Source organism: Vulpes lagopus, chromosome 13 (genome assembly GCF_018345385.1).
Source record: "Vulpes lagopus strain Blue_001 chromosome 13, ASM1834538v1, whole genome shotgun sequence".
NCBI classification, from domain to species: Eukaryota; Metazoa; Chordata; class Mammalia; order Carnivora; family Canidae; genus Vulpes; species Vulpes lagopus.
In genome coordinates, this window is record NC_054836.1 from 19811779 (window position 1) to 19832379 (window position 20601).

At 38.2% G+C, this 20601-nt stretch overlaps 1 protein-coding gene across 6 annotated transcripts in view; it reads right to left on the reverse strand.

Annotated features, from left to right (window-relative positions):
* SGCE (sarcoglycan epsilon) overlaps positions 1-20585 on the reverse strand; it is a 69820-nt gene extending 49235 nt beyond the window's left edge. The window contains exons 1-2 of one of the 6 annotated variants that reach the window (XM_041727972.1): positions 20371-20577; positions 4548-4655 (exon numbers count right to left, since the gene is read on the reverse strand). In XM_041727972.1, the coding sequence (XP_041583906.1) occupies positions 4548-4655; positions 20371-20479 (217 nt within the window). In that variant the 5' untranslated portion in view covers positions 20480-20577. Of the gene's footprint in view, positions 1-4547; positions 4656-20370 lie in introns of all 6 variants that reach the window. The other 5 variants (XM_041727971.1, XM_041727974.1, XM_041727973.1 and 2 more) reach the window with 5 other exon arrangements.
* Between the last annotated feature and the right edge of the window lie 16 nt (positions 20586-20601).

Below are 20601 nucleotides of genomic sequence, written 5' to 3' on the forward strand. Positions count from 1 at the left end.
AACCTATTTTCTTTCCCAATCTATTTTTTAACGTGTTATTTCTATAGTCAAATCAAAATTTAATTACCAAACTGGATAATTGCTGTAAAAAAATATTTTGAGGGACATCAGTACCCAGCCAGGTATACAACTTGTGTGGTGATTTTTCCTCACTAAGATTTATCTAGTATTTTACCAATCCCGCTTTAAAAATCTTGGTTTTGAATCAGAAGCTTCTTCTCAGCAATCTGTCCCTCCACCTTTGAGTTTACTCAACATCAATGTGATGTAGGCCATTCATTTGGCAGTGACCAGTGACCATTTCTATTTCGCAGACCATGTCTAGGCTGTAGAATTCATCACAGGGAAGGCATGACATTGCCTTTTTAACTTTTATTTCTCTAAGAGATAAGGCTACTATTCTCTATATGAGATAGAAGACAAACCACGATTTGCATCTTTTTCTACAAAAAGCAAAAGGGTTTCTCTCTCTCTCTCTCTCTCTCTCTCTCTCTCTCTCTCTCGTGCTCTCTCTCTCTCCCAACCAAAGCCACTTACCAAAACTATTTTTCTAAGCTGGAGTTAAATGTCTTGATTTTCCACGTAATGATCACATGTTTTTGTTTTGTCCTGTTGTTTTTTTCTTAAATGTCAGTTGGAAAGTGGTTGCAAACCATTGTTAATTGGTGATCAATAAACTTAGTCTCATGAACGTTGCAGATGAAAAGGGCTTTAGATGTCATCCTGTCTGAGCATGCCAAATATATTTCTCTACTAAAGACAGATCATAGCATTACTTCCTACTTAGATACGGCCTCAGCATTCTACTTAACTCAGAATTCCCCACAGATACTACCGATTAGAGTTGGCATGCACTTGCTCTCCTGGAGAGTTCAGTCCTTCATTTTATAGATAACAAAATTGAATCCAAAGAGACTAAATGACAGGCTCAAGCCTACAGGAATAGTAAGAGGAAAAGCCGGGGACTTGAACCCAGGAAGTCATGTATTTTGTTGATTTGAAAACATAAGTGGCTGTACATTATATTATTATGACCTGCTACAGCAAACTAATTATGCTGCATACACCTTCACTTTTGTAATTATCTCTCTGGTTTGATAACAAACCAGAATTTGACCAGATAATCCAAGTTCATTCTTTATTTTGTGAAGCTATTGTAATAACACTGCACAATTGGAAGAAGTGCATTGATAATCACAATTTCAAAAAGGAAACAAACTTAAAGATTCTTTTGTTTAAAGAAACAAACTTGAAGTTTAAAAGAAGACATTTCAGCCATCATAACCAGAGCCTAGAGGGAGAAACTCATATGCCTGATACATCGTCCTTTGAAGTCCTGGAACTTTGTGATTCTTCCTCCTAACTTTGCCACCTTTCAGAGGCAAAGGAGGATGTGTATTTTCAGTCCTAAGAGCACTTCCTGTTCCTCTCCAACCACATAGGAAAAGAAGTCACCTAGAGAGATATTTCTATCTTCAAACCATGCCAGTTCCTTGACTGTCAGTAAGCTAAGGAGGAGCTCCTTTAAGGTGGCAGAAGAGAATTCTAACCAATTATTCAGAGTACATATCACTTAATTTCCAAGAAGGTCAAATTAAAGTTTAAGTTGCAAATAAACAGTAAATCAGTACATGATTATTTTGACTTTTTCTTAGGATAAAGTTTGTTTCTTGTTTCTTAAGAAAAAAAAAGCAATAAAAGTTAGTAAACCTAAGGCTCACCCATTTTGGAAAGTGAGCTGTCTTAAGTAAGAAAGGAGAATTTGAAAATATTTATCTAAGTAAAGTATATAAACTAGTAATATGAAGGCTTATTCCTTTTTTATTTAAATTATTCTAGGGTAAATTTTAAGTTTGTCTACCTCCACCCATATTTAGAGTGCTCTTTACGATTTTTTGAACTATTTAATCTGTGCCAAGGTAGAATGATGTCAAATGTGTTGCTCTGAGACTCCAAAATCCTATTTATAGAAGAGACACCTTCCCAGTGTTAAAGTTTAGAACTAAACATTATTTTAAAAGAAAGTTATACAAAAAATACAATCACTAAACTTATTTTACTATGTAAATGCTCTTATAAATTTTTGTGCTCTCTTGAAATTGTCAAAAAGAGATGATTGGGACTCATGGCCAAGAACGCCTCAAAGAACATTTGATATCTGGGATAGCACTTAAAATGGCCTTGCTACATGAGCAACTAGGAACAATTCTCTTCATATAGTTGATGAAATACATTATTCTCCATATATTCCCTGTACATTGAATCCTATCCTATCCTTATAGGATTTAAATTGGATGAGGAGACCAGAAAGGAAGAAGCTAAAGGATGATTTCAAAGAAACTGAGGATGCAATACCTCAGTAGATTCAAGATGTAGTAGTCACTTCTATTTTGGTCACTGAGTTATCACTCAGGTTCCAAGGAGAAAATCAATTTAGGGTCCAACAGGAGCATGAAGTTTAAAAGAGGAAAAGACAAGTATCTGAAAATTCTGGAGAAAGCTCTATGCAAAGAACTTGGAATATGCAAAGGACTTGCATTTCACCAAGAAAGCACATAGTAGATGACTCAACAGTGCTTAACAGGTTTGTTACGGAACACCTTTCTGGCAAATCAAATAGGAAACAGAGGGACATGCTCCAAGATGACAGGAGTTCTAGAGATCAAAGTTAAAGAGAAGAAACTGAAGAGAAGAGAAATAACGTAAATTTAGTGCATAATGATGTGAAGTTCAAAAGGAGAGGTTTTGGTGATCTTTTGTGGGGTACCAGAAAATCAGGGCATGTCCTAAGTCCTTGGGAGATGACAGAGCTATCAGTACATAGCAGATGGCAACCTTGAGTGCCATGTGGGTCCTAAACTAGGAAGATTAGAACACAGGCAGAGTGTACATGCCTAAGAAGGTGAGGGTGCTCAGCTTGATTAAGGAACCAGCCAGACACAGGTAGTCATCAGGGGTAACTTCCTTGAAGGAACCAGGGAGAAATCCCTTGAGAATATCTAAGGAGGGTTTGGAGAAAGGACTATGAGATGATGGGCTTAGCAGTCAGTCCTAGAACAAATGCATTTACTGCTTTTTAAAATAAATTTCTGTCATCTTCTCATGGGAAGTTATTGTTATAAAACTCTATGTTTTCTTAAAGATATTAGCAATTAAAATTCCTTAGAAATGCAAAGGTATTTATGGATTTGTTTCAAAAACAGCTGTGTAGAAGAGAATTGGAAGCCTCTGTCCTATTGTGAAACAGAGCTGGGAGTGAATGATTCCAGCTAAGGAATAATTTGGTGATAGCTGGAGAAAAGCTAGTGATCCCCAACTTCAGGGCTGTATGAAGAAAACAAGGGGGACCCCTGGGTGGCGCAGCGGTTTAGCGCCTGCCTTTGGCCCAGGGCACGATCCTGGAGACCCAGGATCGAATCCCACGTCGGGCTCCCGGTGCATGGAGCCTGCTTATCCCTCTGCCTATGTCTCTGCCCCTCTCTCTCTCTCTCTCTCTCTCTCTGTGACTATCATAAATAAATAAAAATTAAAAAAAAAAAAAGAAAACAAGGTAAGTCAGGAATCACTCCTACAAGGTACCCAGGATTTGTTATATGGCAGTAAAGCCATTTGAATCACATAAAATGACTTTTTTAAAAAAACATTTTTAAATTGTTATTTTTTAATATTTTTGGCTGCCCCAAAGTTATGGAAACCAGGCTACACATCTACATGCATGACCACATATAGCCAAAATTGTGAGGGGGCGGGGGTTGGGACGGGGGTTTATGGGCAGAGAGCTCTTAAGGGCAAATAATCAAAATATATTAAGTAAAAGCTTATGATGATAATTGACATTTTGAAAACAACTAATCTTTTGGTTATTAAGTAAGTCTTTTCTCCCTGATGAAATGCATTATTTCAAAGGTCCTGGCATATTGCTAATGGACACATTTATGATAGGGAAGAAAAAATTTAGAAAAAATAATCAATCATCCAAGGGTCAGGTCATCTTTCCAATAGAAAGTAAGTGCCATCTAAAAAACAAAAAAGAAAAAAAGAAAAGAGAAGAAGTGCCATCTAATTATTTAATAGCAAAACACATCAATTTGGTTTTGCAACAAAACAGTCAAAAATCATCCACAATTAGCCAAAATATTTTATGACCATTTTTCTAAGGTTGTATATTGTTTTTAAAATGACTTATATTAAATGTGCTTCTTAATGTTTTTCAATGTTATAAATAAATTGTTATAATGACCACACCGGAATAATTTTTATAAGTGGCAAGCTAGTGACTGGATAAGGGTCACAATAGGTTAAAAACAAGAATTATTTTTCATTAAAAAAAAAGGCAGAAGTAGAGCAAAAGAAAAAAACCTAGAGAACAATGGATTAAGAACATAAAGGATCAGAAGTTTTAGAAGATTAGGAAAACAAAACTGGATTTTTTCAGACTGACTTATCAAAAAAAGAATCCACACATGACTAAAAAAGCAAAAGGAATACTGGAAGCAGACATTTAATTGACTCCCCAAAGGGGATTTAGATTTACCACCTAAACTCACCATCTTTCTTCCCACCAGTCATTTTTCTGCTGATAATAAAACTGTTGGCCTGTTTGGTCTTCCAGTTAACTGTTCCATTTATGCCATCAGCACAGCTTAATAAAAAAGCTTTTCAGAATAAAACAAATGCACAAAAAATGAAATTAATGTCAAATTAAAATGACCATCCCAGGTCACCTAATATTAACTGAGATTAGATTCCTTCCAGCCCAGCTAGCTGTTTAATTCCATTTAATAAATATTTGTTGCATGTCAGTACAAGGAATATATGGGGATACAAGGTAAACAAGGCACAGGTCTTGCACCCCAATAAGTTTATAATCTATAAGGATTGATAATTCAGGTACACAAATATGTATTTCATACGTATTTGTATACCCGAAATACATACATATATGAAATATATACATATATGAAATATATACATACACACTCACACACAGTAATTACACATATATACAATGACAGAAAGCATAAATACTAAAAAACCCTAGGAGGGATATTATCCCTGGTGAGAGATGTTGTGAGAAGTTTAAACTATTTTTTAAATTTCACAGTTGAGTTTTGGAAACATCACATTGGCAGAAATTAACATAATTGGGGTCAAGGGATAATTAGTAGGGGCTATCTCTGGAGTGTAGGGCTGCAGTCAGCCCATAAATCAGTGGCCAAAGCAAAAGGAAAATAAAGGTGGGACCAGTTACACGACATCATAGAGATAATACTGAGAAAAAGTTTTCAAATTGCTGCATGTGGGGTTAGTTAAAAGGGGAATCAAAGATGACTTTGAATATTTGATCCAGAGTGACACAGAACAGTAATAAATTATGAATCCCCCCCAAAATAAGTCAGTTTCAGGAGAAAGATGATAAATTTGAGCCATATTAAATTCAGGGTGCCACTTGGTTATCAGGTAAAACCATCTAAGAGGAAGATGGAAATAGAACTCTGGTACATAAGAGAACTTAATGGGGCTTCAGATACATTTGGATGTTCATCCCCAGTGGAATGATGTTTGAGGCGAAACCCCAGTATAATTCTTTAAGTAGACCATGCTCCCAGGTAATATGTATTGGGTACCCTCATATACAAAGTGATCTGGAGAAGATAAACCTTCGTGTTCTTGAGCCATTCATCTACCTTATTTCCCATCAACCAATCTACCACTCTTAATGTTACTCCATTTTTCATCCTTACCTTTCAGACATGGGATTTGGGTACCATTTTCCTAACTATAACAATGGGTCTCACTCTCATTCTCCTTTCCTCTAACCATCTCAGGTATGTTCCCTCTGGGTTCAGCTCAGTCCAAGAACCCTGCCCCCCCCAGGATATACCCCATAGTTTGGTCCTAGCTTCTGGAGCTGAAATATACCAAGAAGTAATGCACAAAAAAGTGGGAGGGACAGCAAAGAGAAAAGAACATGTTAATAAATACATTTATATTGCAAGCACAGAGGATGATTCAGCAAAGAAATAAGAGACAGGGCAGTCAAAGAGGTTGGACAACTGAACCTGAAGTGTCACATATGTCACGGAAGAGGTATCAAGGAGAGTGGAATCCACACTCTCACATACCGCAAAAAGGTCAAAGAGAATGAGAGTTTAGAAAAGACTGCTAGGTGTGTAAAGTGAGACGTTACTGGTGACTCCTTGAAAGTTGAGTTCCAACAAAGTGATAAGAATAGAAGCCAAACTGCAAAAGGTCAAGTTGTAGATGCAACAAATACAGTTAATCTTTCAAGAACATTGGCCAGGATAGGGGAGCAAAGAGATGAAATGATACGATGGATAAACTGAGACATGGCCAAGTGCAGAGAGGGCTGGTTATGTGAGTGCAGGGGAACAGATTTCGTTCAGAAGCTGAGGAAAAGACAAATGGTGAGAAAAAGAAACCCAGGAGAAAGAAAAGGAACAAAACTCACCAGACGCAGTGCAGGAGAAACCAGAGTGGGTAAGACCAGCACATACAAGTAAAGAAAATACCTCATGATTCGGAAAGGAAGGAGAAGTAAAGACAAAAACATTGGTGGGGCACAGAAAACTTCATGTTGAAAGGGCTCCTCACCTTAGTAGATCAGAGATGAACTGTATTTTATTTTTTAAACTGAATTTTGAAGAAAATTCTGAGCTTAAATAAGATTATAAGAAATACCAAGTTCCCTTCCAAATAAAAAAAAGAATACAATTCAAAACCCAAGTTATTAAAAACCAACAAGCAAACAAAACCTCAGGTGATCATTTCAGTGATACCTGTGAGTGAGAATCAAATGCCTCAGCATCCCAAGCAAATGAATGACTTGGTTGTATGTAATATTTAAAATATGCAAAATTAAGTGTACTCACGTTATATCTGCCAAAAGATCTATTTCCTGGATGGTTCACCTAATAGATGGTTAATTTGCTTAACAATTGAAATTATGTCCTTTTAAATCTAGATAAGAATTACAGTAGTCACTTCCTAAATAATGTAATCTAAAATAGGATCAGAAATGTTCATAACAGTCTCTTGTGGCAAAATATCCCACCCGTTGGGTTCTCCTGATCACTGGGTTCCAAAGGCAACACACTGCTCATATAAGAATCACTTGGGCAGCTCTCTAAAAATACATATTCACACCCCAAAATATTTTGTAACAAAAAAATTTAAAAACACATATTCATGACTCCACCATGGAGAGTTTAGGAAGGTGGGTTACACAATTTCATCAGGTAATACTCATAGACAAATATGAACCCTAGAAGGCTGATAGAAGAACTACAGAATTCAAGGGTATATAGGATATTCAACTGAGTCGCATATGTACCAAACATAGGCTGACTTTACAACTGAAAACCTTCTGGACTCCCACCTCCACTTCTCAATGGATTGAGGAATTACCATAAAGAGAGAACGGTCTGAGTATCCAGACAGCATCCCTTTTGTTCCCTCCTCTGTTTTAGCACAGCAGTTCAAATACTATATATGCATAAGAATCGGTGTTCAGAGTTATACACACAAAACTACACATATTGTACTTTATGAGTGATTTTAAGAATTAAAATCATACCAAGATGACAAGTCTTATGAGATATTTTTGTCTTCCACTCTGTCACGTCCTTGCCAGGTGAGCCAGCATATCATTGCTCATAATTTCCAGGTCCTATATAAAGGTCATCCAGTTGGCTTTTACAAGATTCAAAAGACAAATTTGATTGGTTTCTCAATCATTAAAAAATGGAAGTGGCATAAGACATCCCACTGATATTGCTCTATTTTAAGGGCAGCACTGCTTTGAGCATATTCATTTTTTAAAAACTTCATAGTGATCCACCTAAAGTTCTCCTCTGACCACAGAAGACTACAAGACCAATACATCTAATTAAAAAAAAAAAAGACAAATTTTTTTATGATACCACCCACCATACAATGTCACTAAAGGCAAGACACAACACCACAGATGGTAGGCCTGCTTAATCATTCAGGTCCCACACCTCGGGAAAGGAATCTCAATAACATGGAAATAACTATTTGTTTTTAATTGTGTGTCCAAGATAATGGATCTACTCGACTAGCTTCTTGTATAGAAAATTACTATAATCCATGCAATGACAAATGCAGATACTCACTGAAAAACGCTCTGATTTTAAAGTTTGATTTTTGTTATAAAAAGACCAAAGCATTTCTTTTTCTGTGAGAACAAATTTCCTTAGTTAGCATGGGAAAATATAACTTAATTTAAAAAATATTTGCTCTATACATAACTTTTCAAGATTAAATCTAACGTGCAAAAAAATTTCAATGTGTATAGACTGGTTCTTGGACTCCTTCCAAAGATAACAGACCATCTTCAGAAATCTTGAAAGAAATTCCACTGTGCTCATCGGGTTCGTGATAATCTCTGCTACAATTGTACCTGGTTGTGAGTTTTGCTGTAATTCATAAACACAAAAGCAAAGAATAACATACATACTGCATTTACACAGCCCAAACTAAAGAGATATTCAGACAATTAACTGGCATAGACAATTTAACCAATTCCTCAACACCTCCTCTCAAAAATCATCAAAGCCTGAATTAACCCAAAGGTGGCTGGCATGCTCTGAAATTCCCTAGAAACCATACAGTACTTAAAGTTTGTCTTAATATTCCATGATTTATTCTGAGTCTTGTAGCAGCATGACTGACGACATTTCATCTGGCCTGGGGCAAACACTCTCTGAAGAGACATTACTCTTTCCCAAACCTGAATAATTTGCAGACTTGGGAAGGAGGGGTTTGTTATTTAATAAAAGCAATTGAAGAGCTGTGAATGGTGACTGATTGCTGATGAGCTAATCAGAATGTCCAGGGAAAGAAATAATAACTTACTCCGACATTGTTGTCCAAGTAAACAGCAGGAAATGCCAAATGAAATTTAATCTGATTAACACACTCACTTTAGAACCAAACTGTCATGTCTTTCTCTGTCTACTGTCTCATCTGTCTCTTTTCATATTTCACTGGAAGGGGACACAGACTTTGTTTTCATAAAGTGGATATACAGTTCACGTCCCTGACATCTCTTTGCTTCTCTCACCATTCCCCAAATCACTATGTTGCCTCCTTACCCCTACATCTCTTCCCTTCCTTTATGCAACCATCCTTAATACTTTTTACATTGTATCTCATATTAAGATGATTTCATATTTTTCCAAAAATGTTGACATTATTGTTAGCTACCATGTTTTGAATGCTAAGTGTGTGAGGCACGAGTTTTATATCTATTAAGTGATTTTATATCTATTAAGTGATTTAATCCTTACATTATCACCTATGTGAAGTAGGCATTACTTGTTCCATATTGCAGTGAGGACCAGAAGTCTTGGGAAATCATGTAACTTACTCAGGTCATATATTTAGTAAGTGGCAGAGTTGAATTTTGAACCCATTTTTTGGCTTACCACAAAGTCCATGTCACCTACTCATCAATACTAACCCCAAATGGTTAAATGGGAAAGCATTTTGTAAACTACATATTTTTAAATGCAATTTGAAATATTGTCATTACTAGTAAGTCATCTTCAACTTACTTTTCTTTCCAGAAAAACTGTTTCCCCTGAATTAGAAATATCAAGAATGAGTCAATGCCCATAAAAATGTATTCCATGCATTATGGAATAATTTTTTGTAACAAAAAAATTTAAAAACACATATTCATGACTCCACCATGGAGAGTTTAGGAAGGTGGGTTACACAATTTCATCAGGTAATACTCATAGACAAATATGAACTCTAGAAGGCTGATAGAAGAACTATAGAATTCAAGGGTATATAGGATATTCAACTGAGGGTCGCATATGTACCAAACATAGGCTGACTTTACAACTGAAAACCTTCTGGACTCCCACCTCCACTTCTCAATGGATTGAGGAATTACCATAAAGAGAGAATGGTAATTCATTAAAATAGGAGAACTAAAAAGTTGGAAACCACGGACGGAGAAAGCTTTGCTGGAAAGACCTGTCCATTCAAACCTCAGGAAAAGATATTGCTAAGAGAAAAATTAACAGCAGGATTTTAAACCTAAGAATGTTGAAATAAGAAGCATTCAAACTTTGTTAAAACATTAGAGTTCCAGCAGAGAAAACATAAGTCATTATTAAACACATTTGAAAATTATTTGAATTTCATAATTTTAGTGCAAGCTAGGTAAGATATTAGACATTAGAGTGAAATTAAGTTGGAATACAGTGTTTTCTATCAGAGTCTCGGAAGACAGAGTGTCTGGGTTAAAATCCTAGTTTTTGTCCACTGGACAAGTTATATACTTCTCTGTACCTCAGTTTCCTTCTCTGCCAGTGACAGTCTAGTGCTGGTTCATAGAAACATTTTATGAGATATTAAACAAGATAATACATTTAAAACCTTCAGAAAAGTGCTTCGCACAAAATGATGTTCTCAAAAAATGTGAGCTATTATTGCATTTAATCTACAATATGAAGAAAATCTGAGATTCCTTTAAATGTAATTTCTTAAAAAGTAAACATTTAAATGAAAAAAATTGTTGTGAATCCAGTTGGCATTATAGACTTTAGCACTCTTTGTTTTCACAGTCAGGAGACACATGAGAAATGATAATACTTCATAGCTGAGTGGAGTAAATGCTGGAGGCTGCTAATGAGCAGAGGCAATAGCCCAGGGGCTCTAACCACCCCCAAGTCCATGTGGCCTCCCGGAGGATTGAGAAGATGGCACTGGCCACGGCATGCTGGGTGAAAGCTACAGCTTAATCCTTTTGAGGAAAGCCAGATGTAATAAGAAGCAAGTCATATTGATACGTGCTATCTCTGACTCTCATAAACTCTTAGGAATTTTTCTTGAGGAAATAAAGCAACAGAAGCAAAAATTGCATGGACACAAGATTCAACTTTGCATCATACATATCAAAATTGGTGGTGGGGGGAGATTAAATGTCCAATAAAAGAAAAAGTGTTGATTTGATAGAATAGTTAATGGAGAAGGGACGGTTATCCTCTTCTCTTGGTAGTTTTGCTCCTTTGCTCAAAGAGCCTGACCAAAACATATACTGTGATTCCACAGCCTGGAAACAGTACTGTGTTCCATTTCAGAAACATTAGATGAATAGGGAGCACCAGTGGGACCCTTAACAAAAGGGATGCCTGATAGATGTGGTAGTTATACACACTATTATAATTTAATGTCCTGATCTGCAAAATGTTTGGACTATTTTAAAACTAATAAAATTTAGAAAAGGAAGAATAGCAAATAGTACACAGACTATGTGAAATCTAGTGTAATAGTGCAATCTAGTGGAAAAGGATTAAAAGACAGAGTGTAAGAACTACTACTGGGTTAGGGAAGTCAAACTGTCAGAAAAACTCTGTTCAAAATAAAACACACACACACACACACAATAATCCTTACGAGGTTTTTCTAATTAAGAAACCTCTGAAAGAGAAATACTCTCATATTTGTTGTTTACTCGGAACTGTCATTCCTTTTCTTGATTACAGAAGCCCTATATCCTCACTGCAACGTATTCAAATAGTATAACCAGGAGGGTACAAAACGTAAAAATCCCCTCTCATCTATCTGTGGCCTCTCTCCAATGCCTAGGGGAGCCACTCTCAATAGGCTCTGCATCTTTCCACGTGTATGCCTACGCAGACCTGTGTTTGTGCACATACACATAGACACACACCGCAGGATCTTTTTTACATAATATGACCACACTTTTTTTCCTTATCATATATCTCGGACATGTTTACATGATACCACATTTGAAGGCTGCACTGCTTCACACCATGTGGCGCAAACATAATTTCCTTATCGGCACCTCGGAGTCAGCCTGTATGGAATAGGACTCCTGATCTTCCCCCTTGAAGTCTGGGCCTCTTCTGTCATTCCTCATGCCATGAAGGGCACCTCCATTCATCCCTCTGAATATGACAGAAATCTAGAAATCGTCCTTGACTTCTCCTCTTGCTGGTATCCATGGCGAATTCAATCACAGCCCACTCCTGTTGCTATTTACTCCCCCAAATGTCCATCCTGGCCTCATCTCCCCAGTACTGTCCCAGCACAGGAGATCTTCATCTCCATTGAGGATTACAAAAGTAGCCTTCTGAACTAGTAAGCAGCAAGCTGTTCTGACCCCTCCAACGTCTTCACAAAGCAGCCAAAATGCTCTTTTTGAGATGCAAATCTGATCTGGTCCTCCACAAACCCCTCCAGAGACTCCCCATAGATTTTAGGATAAAGATTACACTCTTTAAGGTGGTCTAACATGTTGGGCAAAATTTGCTCCCCGACCTCCTATCTCACTTCCTCTCACATTGGGTTCCCTCTTCTCTCTCAACTCCAATTTCCCTGGATTTCTTCCAGCACCTTCTATTTGCCAAGTCAATCTGCCCCAGGGCCTCTACAGAGCTCTTCCTTTTACCTCAAATACACCTTTCCTCTTCACCTCACTAACATTTACTCATCCTTCATATCTGAGTACTTCCTCAGAGAAGCCTCCCTTAATCCCCCTGGCCAAATCCTCTCCTTAGAAATCCTAGTAGTGTTTGTAGCACCTATCATAGCTCTAAGGGCACATATATGTGTGTGATTATTTGATTAATCTTTATCAACTCCAGTAGCGTCAAAGTTCCATTAAGCTGGGACCATATAATCCCCAGCATCTAACAGGAGTCTCAAAACCAGTTGACACCCAGGAAATAAATTTAAAAAAGAATAATTAGTAGAGATGACCAGTACTTTTTCTAATTTTTCATTGTTGCTATCAATACTACAATAAACATCTTTATACTTTTAAGCATTTTCAGAAGTCTATCTGCAAGCTAAACTCTTAGAAGTAAAACAGCTACACAAAAACATAGCATACATTTCAAATTCTGATAAGCACATGTAGCAACCTGTTCTGTTTCCACTTCTGCAGTACTGGTCTTTGATTAGAATCAACTCTATAGCTATAGAAAAAATGGAAAATGTTAAAGGTGCTACACTGATTAACTATTTCACAGGACAGAAAAACTAGCGTCATTTTACTGCATAACAGGAAACACCAATTTGCTAAGGAGGAAAAAAAATCAACAAAAAGACCCTTGGGGCGAGTTTTTTTTCTTTAATTCTGCATTCCAAGGTAAAAGAATAACTTTATATGTGTGCCTATTGCTGAAGAAACAGGAAACTAAAATATTTCACTTTAACTACTATCGGAAAATTAACTGTGATCTCTTCTTTCAAATTTGCAATAAACCCCAAATCTCCATAATAATCAAAGTGGTGACCAGCTGAATGAGTGAAGCATTAAAGAACAGGGAAGAATTTACACCAGAGCTGTCTAACTCCTAAGCATTTTTGAAATGAGCAGCTTCGTTTGTCAGAAAAGAAAAAGTCTGCCTTCCATGTCACAACAGATGCCGTGGCAATTCCCGTGGTACAGAATGCCGAAGATCTATTCTAAAAATCTGATTAGTCCAAGGCAATTAAGTAGAAAGTGAGACATGCTAAAGATGAGTGCTTTGTAAGTAATAAAACACATTTAAACCACTATTGCAGAAATATGGCATAAAATTTCTTAGTGAAGGAAGATCCAAAAATAAAAATTCTACCAAAGTGACTCTAGAAGAAACAGCACTTTAGCTTTACTCACACTAATTTTTTTTCCAAGAATAGAATGTTAGTAATCATGTCAAGCAACTTAAGTTTTGAGACCACCTATTTATTTCCTAATACGACTTCTTTTAAGCTTCAAAATTTAACACAGGATTATTTACTTCCCAGGAGCAGGAGCAAGCATTGCATTCAAGGAATCACAACTAGCTGCCTGTGGATCAGGTGAACGAGCGCTGACAAGCCAGAAGCTCATCTCTGAGCATTTCTCTCTCGGAAATATGAGCTCAGCGCAGGAACGCCTGTGGCATCTTCAACAACTGGGAAGCGAGCCATTACAAGTTGCCCTGTGCATTATTACAATCCCACAGAAGTGCAAGGCACTTTTATAAAAGATAAAGAAAATAAGGAGAAACTTGTTCAACATGAAAAAAATATACTTCACACAGAGTTAGAGTGACCATATTCCTGACCTAACAATTTGAGCGAGAACATTGTGGCCATGTGGGGGAGAAGGGGGAAAGAGGCAGGAGTAAAAGAGGAAGGAAAAAGTTGGTTTAAAAAAAAAAAAAGATCTGAAGAATGTTTTCCTCTTTCTTTACATCTCTCATCCAAGTCCCCCTTAGTTTTCAAGGCCCCGGGACATAAAATTAGTTTCTGTGGAGCCAGACGTGATACAAGTCATCACTCCTCAGAAGTGGGATCCTCTGTGGTGTACTCTACAAATTAATTTTGAGCAATCAAGTTTCCAAAGTTAGGTACAGTAATCAAACTGGACAATCAATAGGTGGATGGAGGAGAAAGAATATCTGCCACAAGACATGTTTGAGACGCTAAGAATGTGCCCCTGAGAGGGTCAGAATCCAGGTTAACCTGAAATGGAGAGAAGTTAAAACAGCACATGGGTGGACGCTACTTTTGATGGAAAGGTTTTATCTTCAACTGAAAAGCTTAAAAATTGTAACTAAGTATTGCAAAGATATATGAGGGGTGAACACTGCAGAAAGGAGAACTGCCCCCCATTTCCCCCAGGGTAAAAGGATCTAGCAGTCAAGGGCTTAGCTGTCCTGCCCCAGCGGCCAGCCCAGCCGCGGCGGCTGCTCCTCCTTAACCCTGGGTGCCCCAGCATCTGCGGCCACTCTGCCCGGGGAAGCCTGCTCCCAGCCAGCAAGAAACATCAGGAAAGGAGGAACGATGGGAGACAAGTTAAGGCCAGGACACTTTGCAGTGGGGGAGGAAAAAAACCAACAAAGCCAAAAGCCCTTTAATTCTCTTCTCGGATATTCATGTTTGAAACAGAATAAGAGGGTAGGAAGGAATGTGTTAAATTGCCCAGTTGCAGCTACTTTCAAGTTGTAAGAGATCAACTTGCAACACATAGGGCTATTCTTCTTGGACAGTTTATCAGAAAAAAAAAAAATGTTTCCATCACAAGTATCTTTGCTGTCCTACACGAAAATGTTATCATGGCCTTCAGATTAAACATGAATTGCAATAAAGGTGAATATTTCTGATATATTAAGAGAACAGTCCAAGTAAAGGTGTTAAGTTGATTCCCCTGATGAGCTGCACTAACTGTTAGAAAGGTCTCGAGTTGAAATCCATCTCTACCTTTTACCCACTGATGCTAGTTCTGCTTTCCGGAGCAAACAGAAGAGAGTTTATGTCTACTTTTAGTCTTCAAGCTAAACATTTCCAGACCCTTTGAGGATACCTCCTATGACAGGATTGCCAGACCCCTCACCATCCCCACGGACTGTTCTGGAAGTTGTCTAATTTGTCAACGTCTCTCTTTAAATGTGACAGCCAGAAATGGACACAATACTACAGATGTGGTTAATTAGAGTGGGGTACTATTAATTTTTGTGACATATGGACACTATACTCTTATCAGAATCTGAATCTGATTTTTTTTTCTTGTTTGCAGACACATCAAGCCCCTGGCTCATATTAACCTTCTTTTTCCTCAAAAATTGCCACCACATTAAGTCACCTCTTTCCTTATATACCAATGAATAATGATGCATTTACTGCCATAAAATATCTTTTTGCTAGCATTGCAGCCTATTTTAACCATATTAACTCTGAATTCTGTTATCTACTTATAACAGTTACCCCTTTGCAAGTCATCCCTGGATATTAAAGCAAGCATCTTAGATCTTGATCAAAGTCATTCATAAAAATGTTGAAAAAGAGAAGACCCAGGGCAAAGGCATGGATCTATCCCCAGGGACCACTCTCGGACCCCAACCCAGTAACCCACACACCTGGCTGGTGCTAGTTTAGCCTGCCTCATGCTCACAAAGCAATCTCGCTAAGCTACACACCATCTCACACAGAGCATCTAAAGCCTAAAATGCTTTGCTGAAAACAAGATTCACTTATGTTTCAAAACAAAGTGTACAAAGCTACACATATTAAAATTACAGTCTTTGAAAAATACATATACACACAGAACAAAGACTAAAAGGAAAGGAGCATCAATGGAAATGTCTGTTCCTGCCTCAGATTGTGGAGATTGTTTTTTATTCAATACTGTCTTTACTATAGTTACATTGTTTAAAAATTGAAGACATTAGGAATTCTGCTTAGAATGTTGTTTGGAGGCAGTTCATGTAAAACAGCTTTAAGAGCACTGAGACTTTTTATATGATCCTACCAACTTGAAAACTCTAATCAAAAAATATTCATTTAAAAAGACTTGTTGATCCTTAGGAACATCAGCTTCTTTTTTTGAATTTTGCACTCCTGTTGTTGGCTAACATTTCTGGAAATCAGAGAGACAGCAGACCGGAGAACAGTATTCTGAAGTTTAGAAAAAGCCTGAATGTCGCTGTGTGTGTGAGAGTCAGTCTGTTCATGACTGTCTGTCTGTCTATCTCTGCTCGAGAAGTTCAAAAGGATGAAAAGGGGGGGAAAAAAAGTCACCATGTTAATAGTTTTGTGAAGCTCTGGACTAAAACACAGCTCCATCCCAAGAATTTCTAGCAGACAAGTAAATTCACAACATCTATTCACCTAGAATCCTTTTATACACTAAGAGCGGGAAATAAGATCAGCAATAGGATTTGCACCTTGGTGTTTAGAGCTGAGGCAAGGGTAGGGTTTAAGAAAAGGAGTCAGAAAGAGTAAGTGTGTGCTACAGTTAGCATAAGGGAAAAAGAAACAAAGTAGCTGGTTATTTGGGAGAAAATAGGATCTATAAATCCTGCCCTTATTGGAATCCCCAAACAATCTGAATATTTGATGAAGAATTTTTTAACATGTCAGGGTTTCTTCACTCCTTCAGCATTCTGTTTAGAGTGTGGTTTTCATCAGTGGGAAACCAGTGTTAGAATCTGAAATACACGTTTTCCTTATCTCTTTGAGGTGGTCTCTCACTAGTTTTCTCTGGTGTTATCCCTAGTTATTTTTCATGTCTGAGAGAGAGAGACAAGTAAAAATTCCATTTTGTTTAAAAATACAATTTGTCCATTGTCCTAGAAGCCGAGCTAAATATATCAGGTAAACCAGCAGCTTTTAGATTGATGGCAACTCTTATAATAAAGAGATAAGATGATGAAATACTAAGTCTAATATGACCAAATACTAAGTCCAGCTATACTGACAACTGAAAATTTTACTTTGCTTAGAAATAAATTTTCCCTACCATTCCAAAAGTTAAGCCAAATGCATGTGGTAAATCAGCAGGTTCATAGGTCCAAAGCAAATTTTCATTTAAGAGATAAAATGTCCAACTAGAAAGTCTAGTTATTATTTGACAAGTGAAAATTCCACTTTGTTTGGAAATACAATTTTCCCACCACCCTAGAAATCAGGCTAAATATACGAGGTAAATCAAGAGTTTCACAGATACATGGCAAATTGTCATAAAATAGGTAAATGTCCAAATAGAAAGTGCAGTTATTACCTGACAAGGGAAAATTCTACTTTCTTTTGAAATGCAATTTTCCTACTACATAAGAAGTTAAATGCAGGTGGTAAAGCAACAGCTTCATAGATCCAGAGCAAATGCTCTTAAAAATGGATTAAAGTGTTCAAACACAATGACCAGTTATTATTTGATAAAATAAATATGCTCATTAACACTTTCTTTTGCTTTACATGTAATCTTGTGGAAAATAGGTAAGAAATAGTCAATGGTGGGAAATATCTGAGAAAATCAAAAATTCACTTAGGATACTAAATGTCAAAAAAAGTGTTCAAAATTCCTGTCTATTAATTGGGGCAGAGGGGCAGGTAATGTTGTTTTGTAAGATAACATAAACGTTATCTAAAGTATTTGTCTATCAATGTATTTTTGTGTTTACTTTTAATATTGTTTTGTTGTTTCATATTTTTAAAGTTTTATCATAATTACTTACCAATGTATGTCATTTTTTTCCTAGAAAATTCTATTTCTAAGCAAAGTAAAAATTATTTCATATGTTGAGAAATAAAAATACACAAAGAAATACACCAAAATGATAACTATGCATGTCAGAACACACAGGTCAGAGGAAATTCTCAGTTCTCTAGTTTTAAATATTTACGTCCTATTGTTCATTTAAAATTTTAATTGTAAAAAGTAATTAATATTATCTCATTGTTAAAAAAAACCTCTGCAAATTTAATGTTATCTGACAGGTCTCTTTGGAAAGAAAATAATGAAGGAAAATTAATTTGATCTCATTTTTAAGAATCACACATATGCAGCTTTAAGAGAAATACATATTTCTCATAAAAAAAAGTCTGAAAAAAGTAAACTCCATAATGTTTATGGGGGTTAGTTCAGGATGAAGAGGTTACAGGTGATCTTGATTTTCTTGGTTTTTTTTTTTTTTTACCCCCCTCCCCCAGTTTTCTGGAGTTTTTTTCTCCTGAATTTTATACAGTGAGTAGGAATCTAGTATGATAAAAATAATACTAAAGCTGTTTTTATATTAGAAAAATTCTGGTTAACATTTTGAAATAAAAAATTAAATTGGTTCAAAGTGGTTCAAACTTTAAGTGTCTTGGGATAGATTTTTAAACTTTTAGTTTCCCTACCATCTATCTTGGTTTTTAACCTCACTTTTTAGGAAAAGAATACCTATCAGTTAACTATTAGATGAAGTAACTTTTTCTAGATTGAAAAAAAAAAAAAAATCCTAAAGAGTTGACAGTTCGGCTGTCAAGAGAATGGTACTCTGGCATACATAAGAATCCAAAAATTATTTTATCTTGCAGAAAAGGATGAACATCTTAAGATTAAAAAGCACTTCTAAAAAATATCATTGTGTTCACCCCCAACTTCCTAGGAAAATCTATTTCATTGTTGGAAATCTTCATCCATTCATTCATTCATATGGTCAACATTTAATTTCTGATAGAAAGTAATATCTCAGTAAATGTGCTCCGGTTTTGTTTATTCTTAGAAAAGCTAGCTTCAAGTCCGATCCCTGACACCTTGTCCTCTACAATGGGCCAAACTCCTATTTATCCCATACGTATAAATAATCTGGAGCAATGGTACCAAAATATGCTCAATTTTAGCCTTCAACTGCAAATGTCTCATCCGTATTTCAGAAACCTCATTCAGCTGTAGACAACCGGTTTTCCATTTTTAACTTAAACAACTTCTAAGATCATCAACAAATTATCCTGCTCGGAGCCTAACACTTTTGAGGCGCTTAAATGGAAATCCTCGTTGCTGTTGTCGTTGTCGTTGCTGTCGTCTAAGCATCCTTCTTCGTCAGGATTTCAGACGCTGGCGACTCCCTGCAATTTTATCTAACGTAAAATACGTATGTGTCTGTGCATAGATGCACACAAACATCTGCGGCAGAATCTCGGCAACACGCTCGAAAGGATTAAACATGCGGTTACCGGGACTAAACGTGCTCACTCGCTCCGCAAGATTCAGGGAAACGTAACGTTGCAGGGAGAACGAGGGCTCTGGGTGAACCTTGTAATCAGCGCCAAAAGGCCATAGCTGGGAGCCTCCGGAGGCCCCAGGCGCACTGGAGGCTTCCACAGCTGCTTTTAATTGTTTTTGCTTTTCAAAATAGCGCACTTGGTGGGGCCCGTGTCCTGGGCTCTGGCCGCCGGCCGGGGTCGCCGCGACCCGAGCGCGCCCTGCTTAGCTCCCGGTGTTTCCCGATCCCGCGTCCCCGCTCCAGAAAACCCAAGAAAACACGACCTCGCCGCCGCCCAGAAAACGCTCTTAGGAGCAAGGGGGGAATGAGGTGTTTCAAAGGCACGTTTCTGTGCTCTCTCCGGACCGAATGCAAGGAAAAGAGGGAAAGGAGGCGATTGTGTGGAAGGGGACGCAGCCTGACCCCCATTTCCTATGGCTTGTCTCCGGGCCGCAGCGCCCCACTCGTGTGGTAACGACCCCCCAGGAAAACGGGCCACGGCCCCCGAGTCTTTGCAGCTGGGGGATGAGGAAAGGTCCACCACCAGGGCTGGGAAACTGGGGGCGAGGGTGAGGGGGTGGGGTGGTAGGAAGGGGAACTGGAGCGGGAATCTCTGCGAGCTCTGGGCAGGGAGGGGCCCGCGGGGGCGCAGAGAAAAGAGGCCAGGGGTCAAGCCTGGGAAGGGACTCCCTGGGCCGGGGACTGGGGTGCGGGGTGCGGTGGAACGGGGGCAGCGAGAGGGGAGGACACCCGGGAGGTGCGCCCAGATACCCCCAAACCCGGGCGGGGGATGGGGAGGCGGCGGCCTGTGGGCCCCAGGACCTCCCGTCGCGCGCGGGCCACTAACCTGTCAGCAAGAAGGTGCCAGTGGTCGCGGGGCTCATCCTGCGTGTCCCCCGACCCTGTCCCGTCCAAGCACAAGGGTCTCCCAGCTCCCACCACCGGGGCAATTGCATTCTTGGCCTGGCTAGGCCGGCCGTCCTCGATTCTCCCTCCCCTCCCCTCCCTTTCTTCTTTCCTCCCAGCTTGGCCGGTTCAGCATCAGCATCCTGCACCCCCTCCTTAATCCCGCACTCCC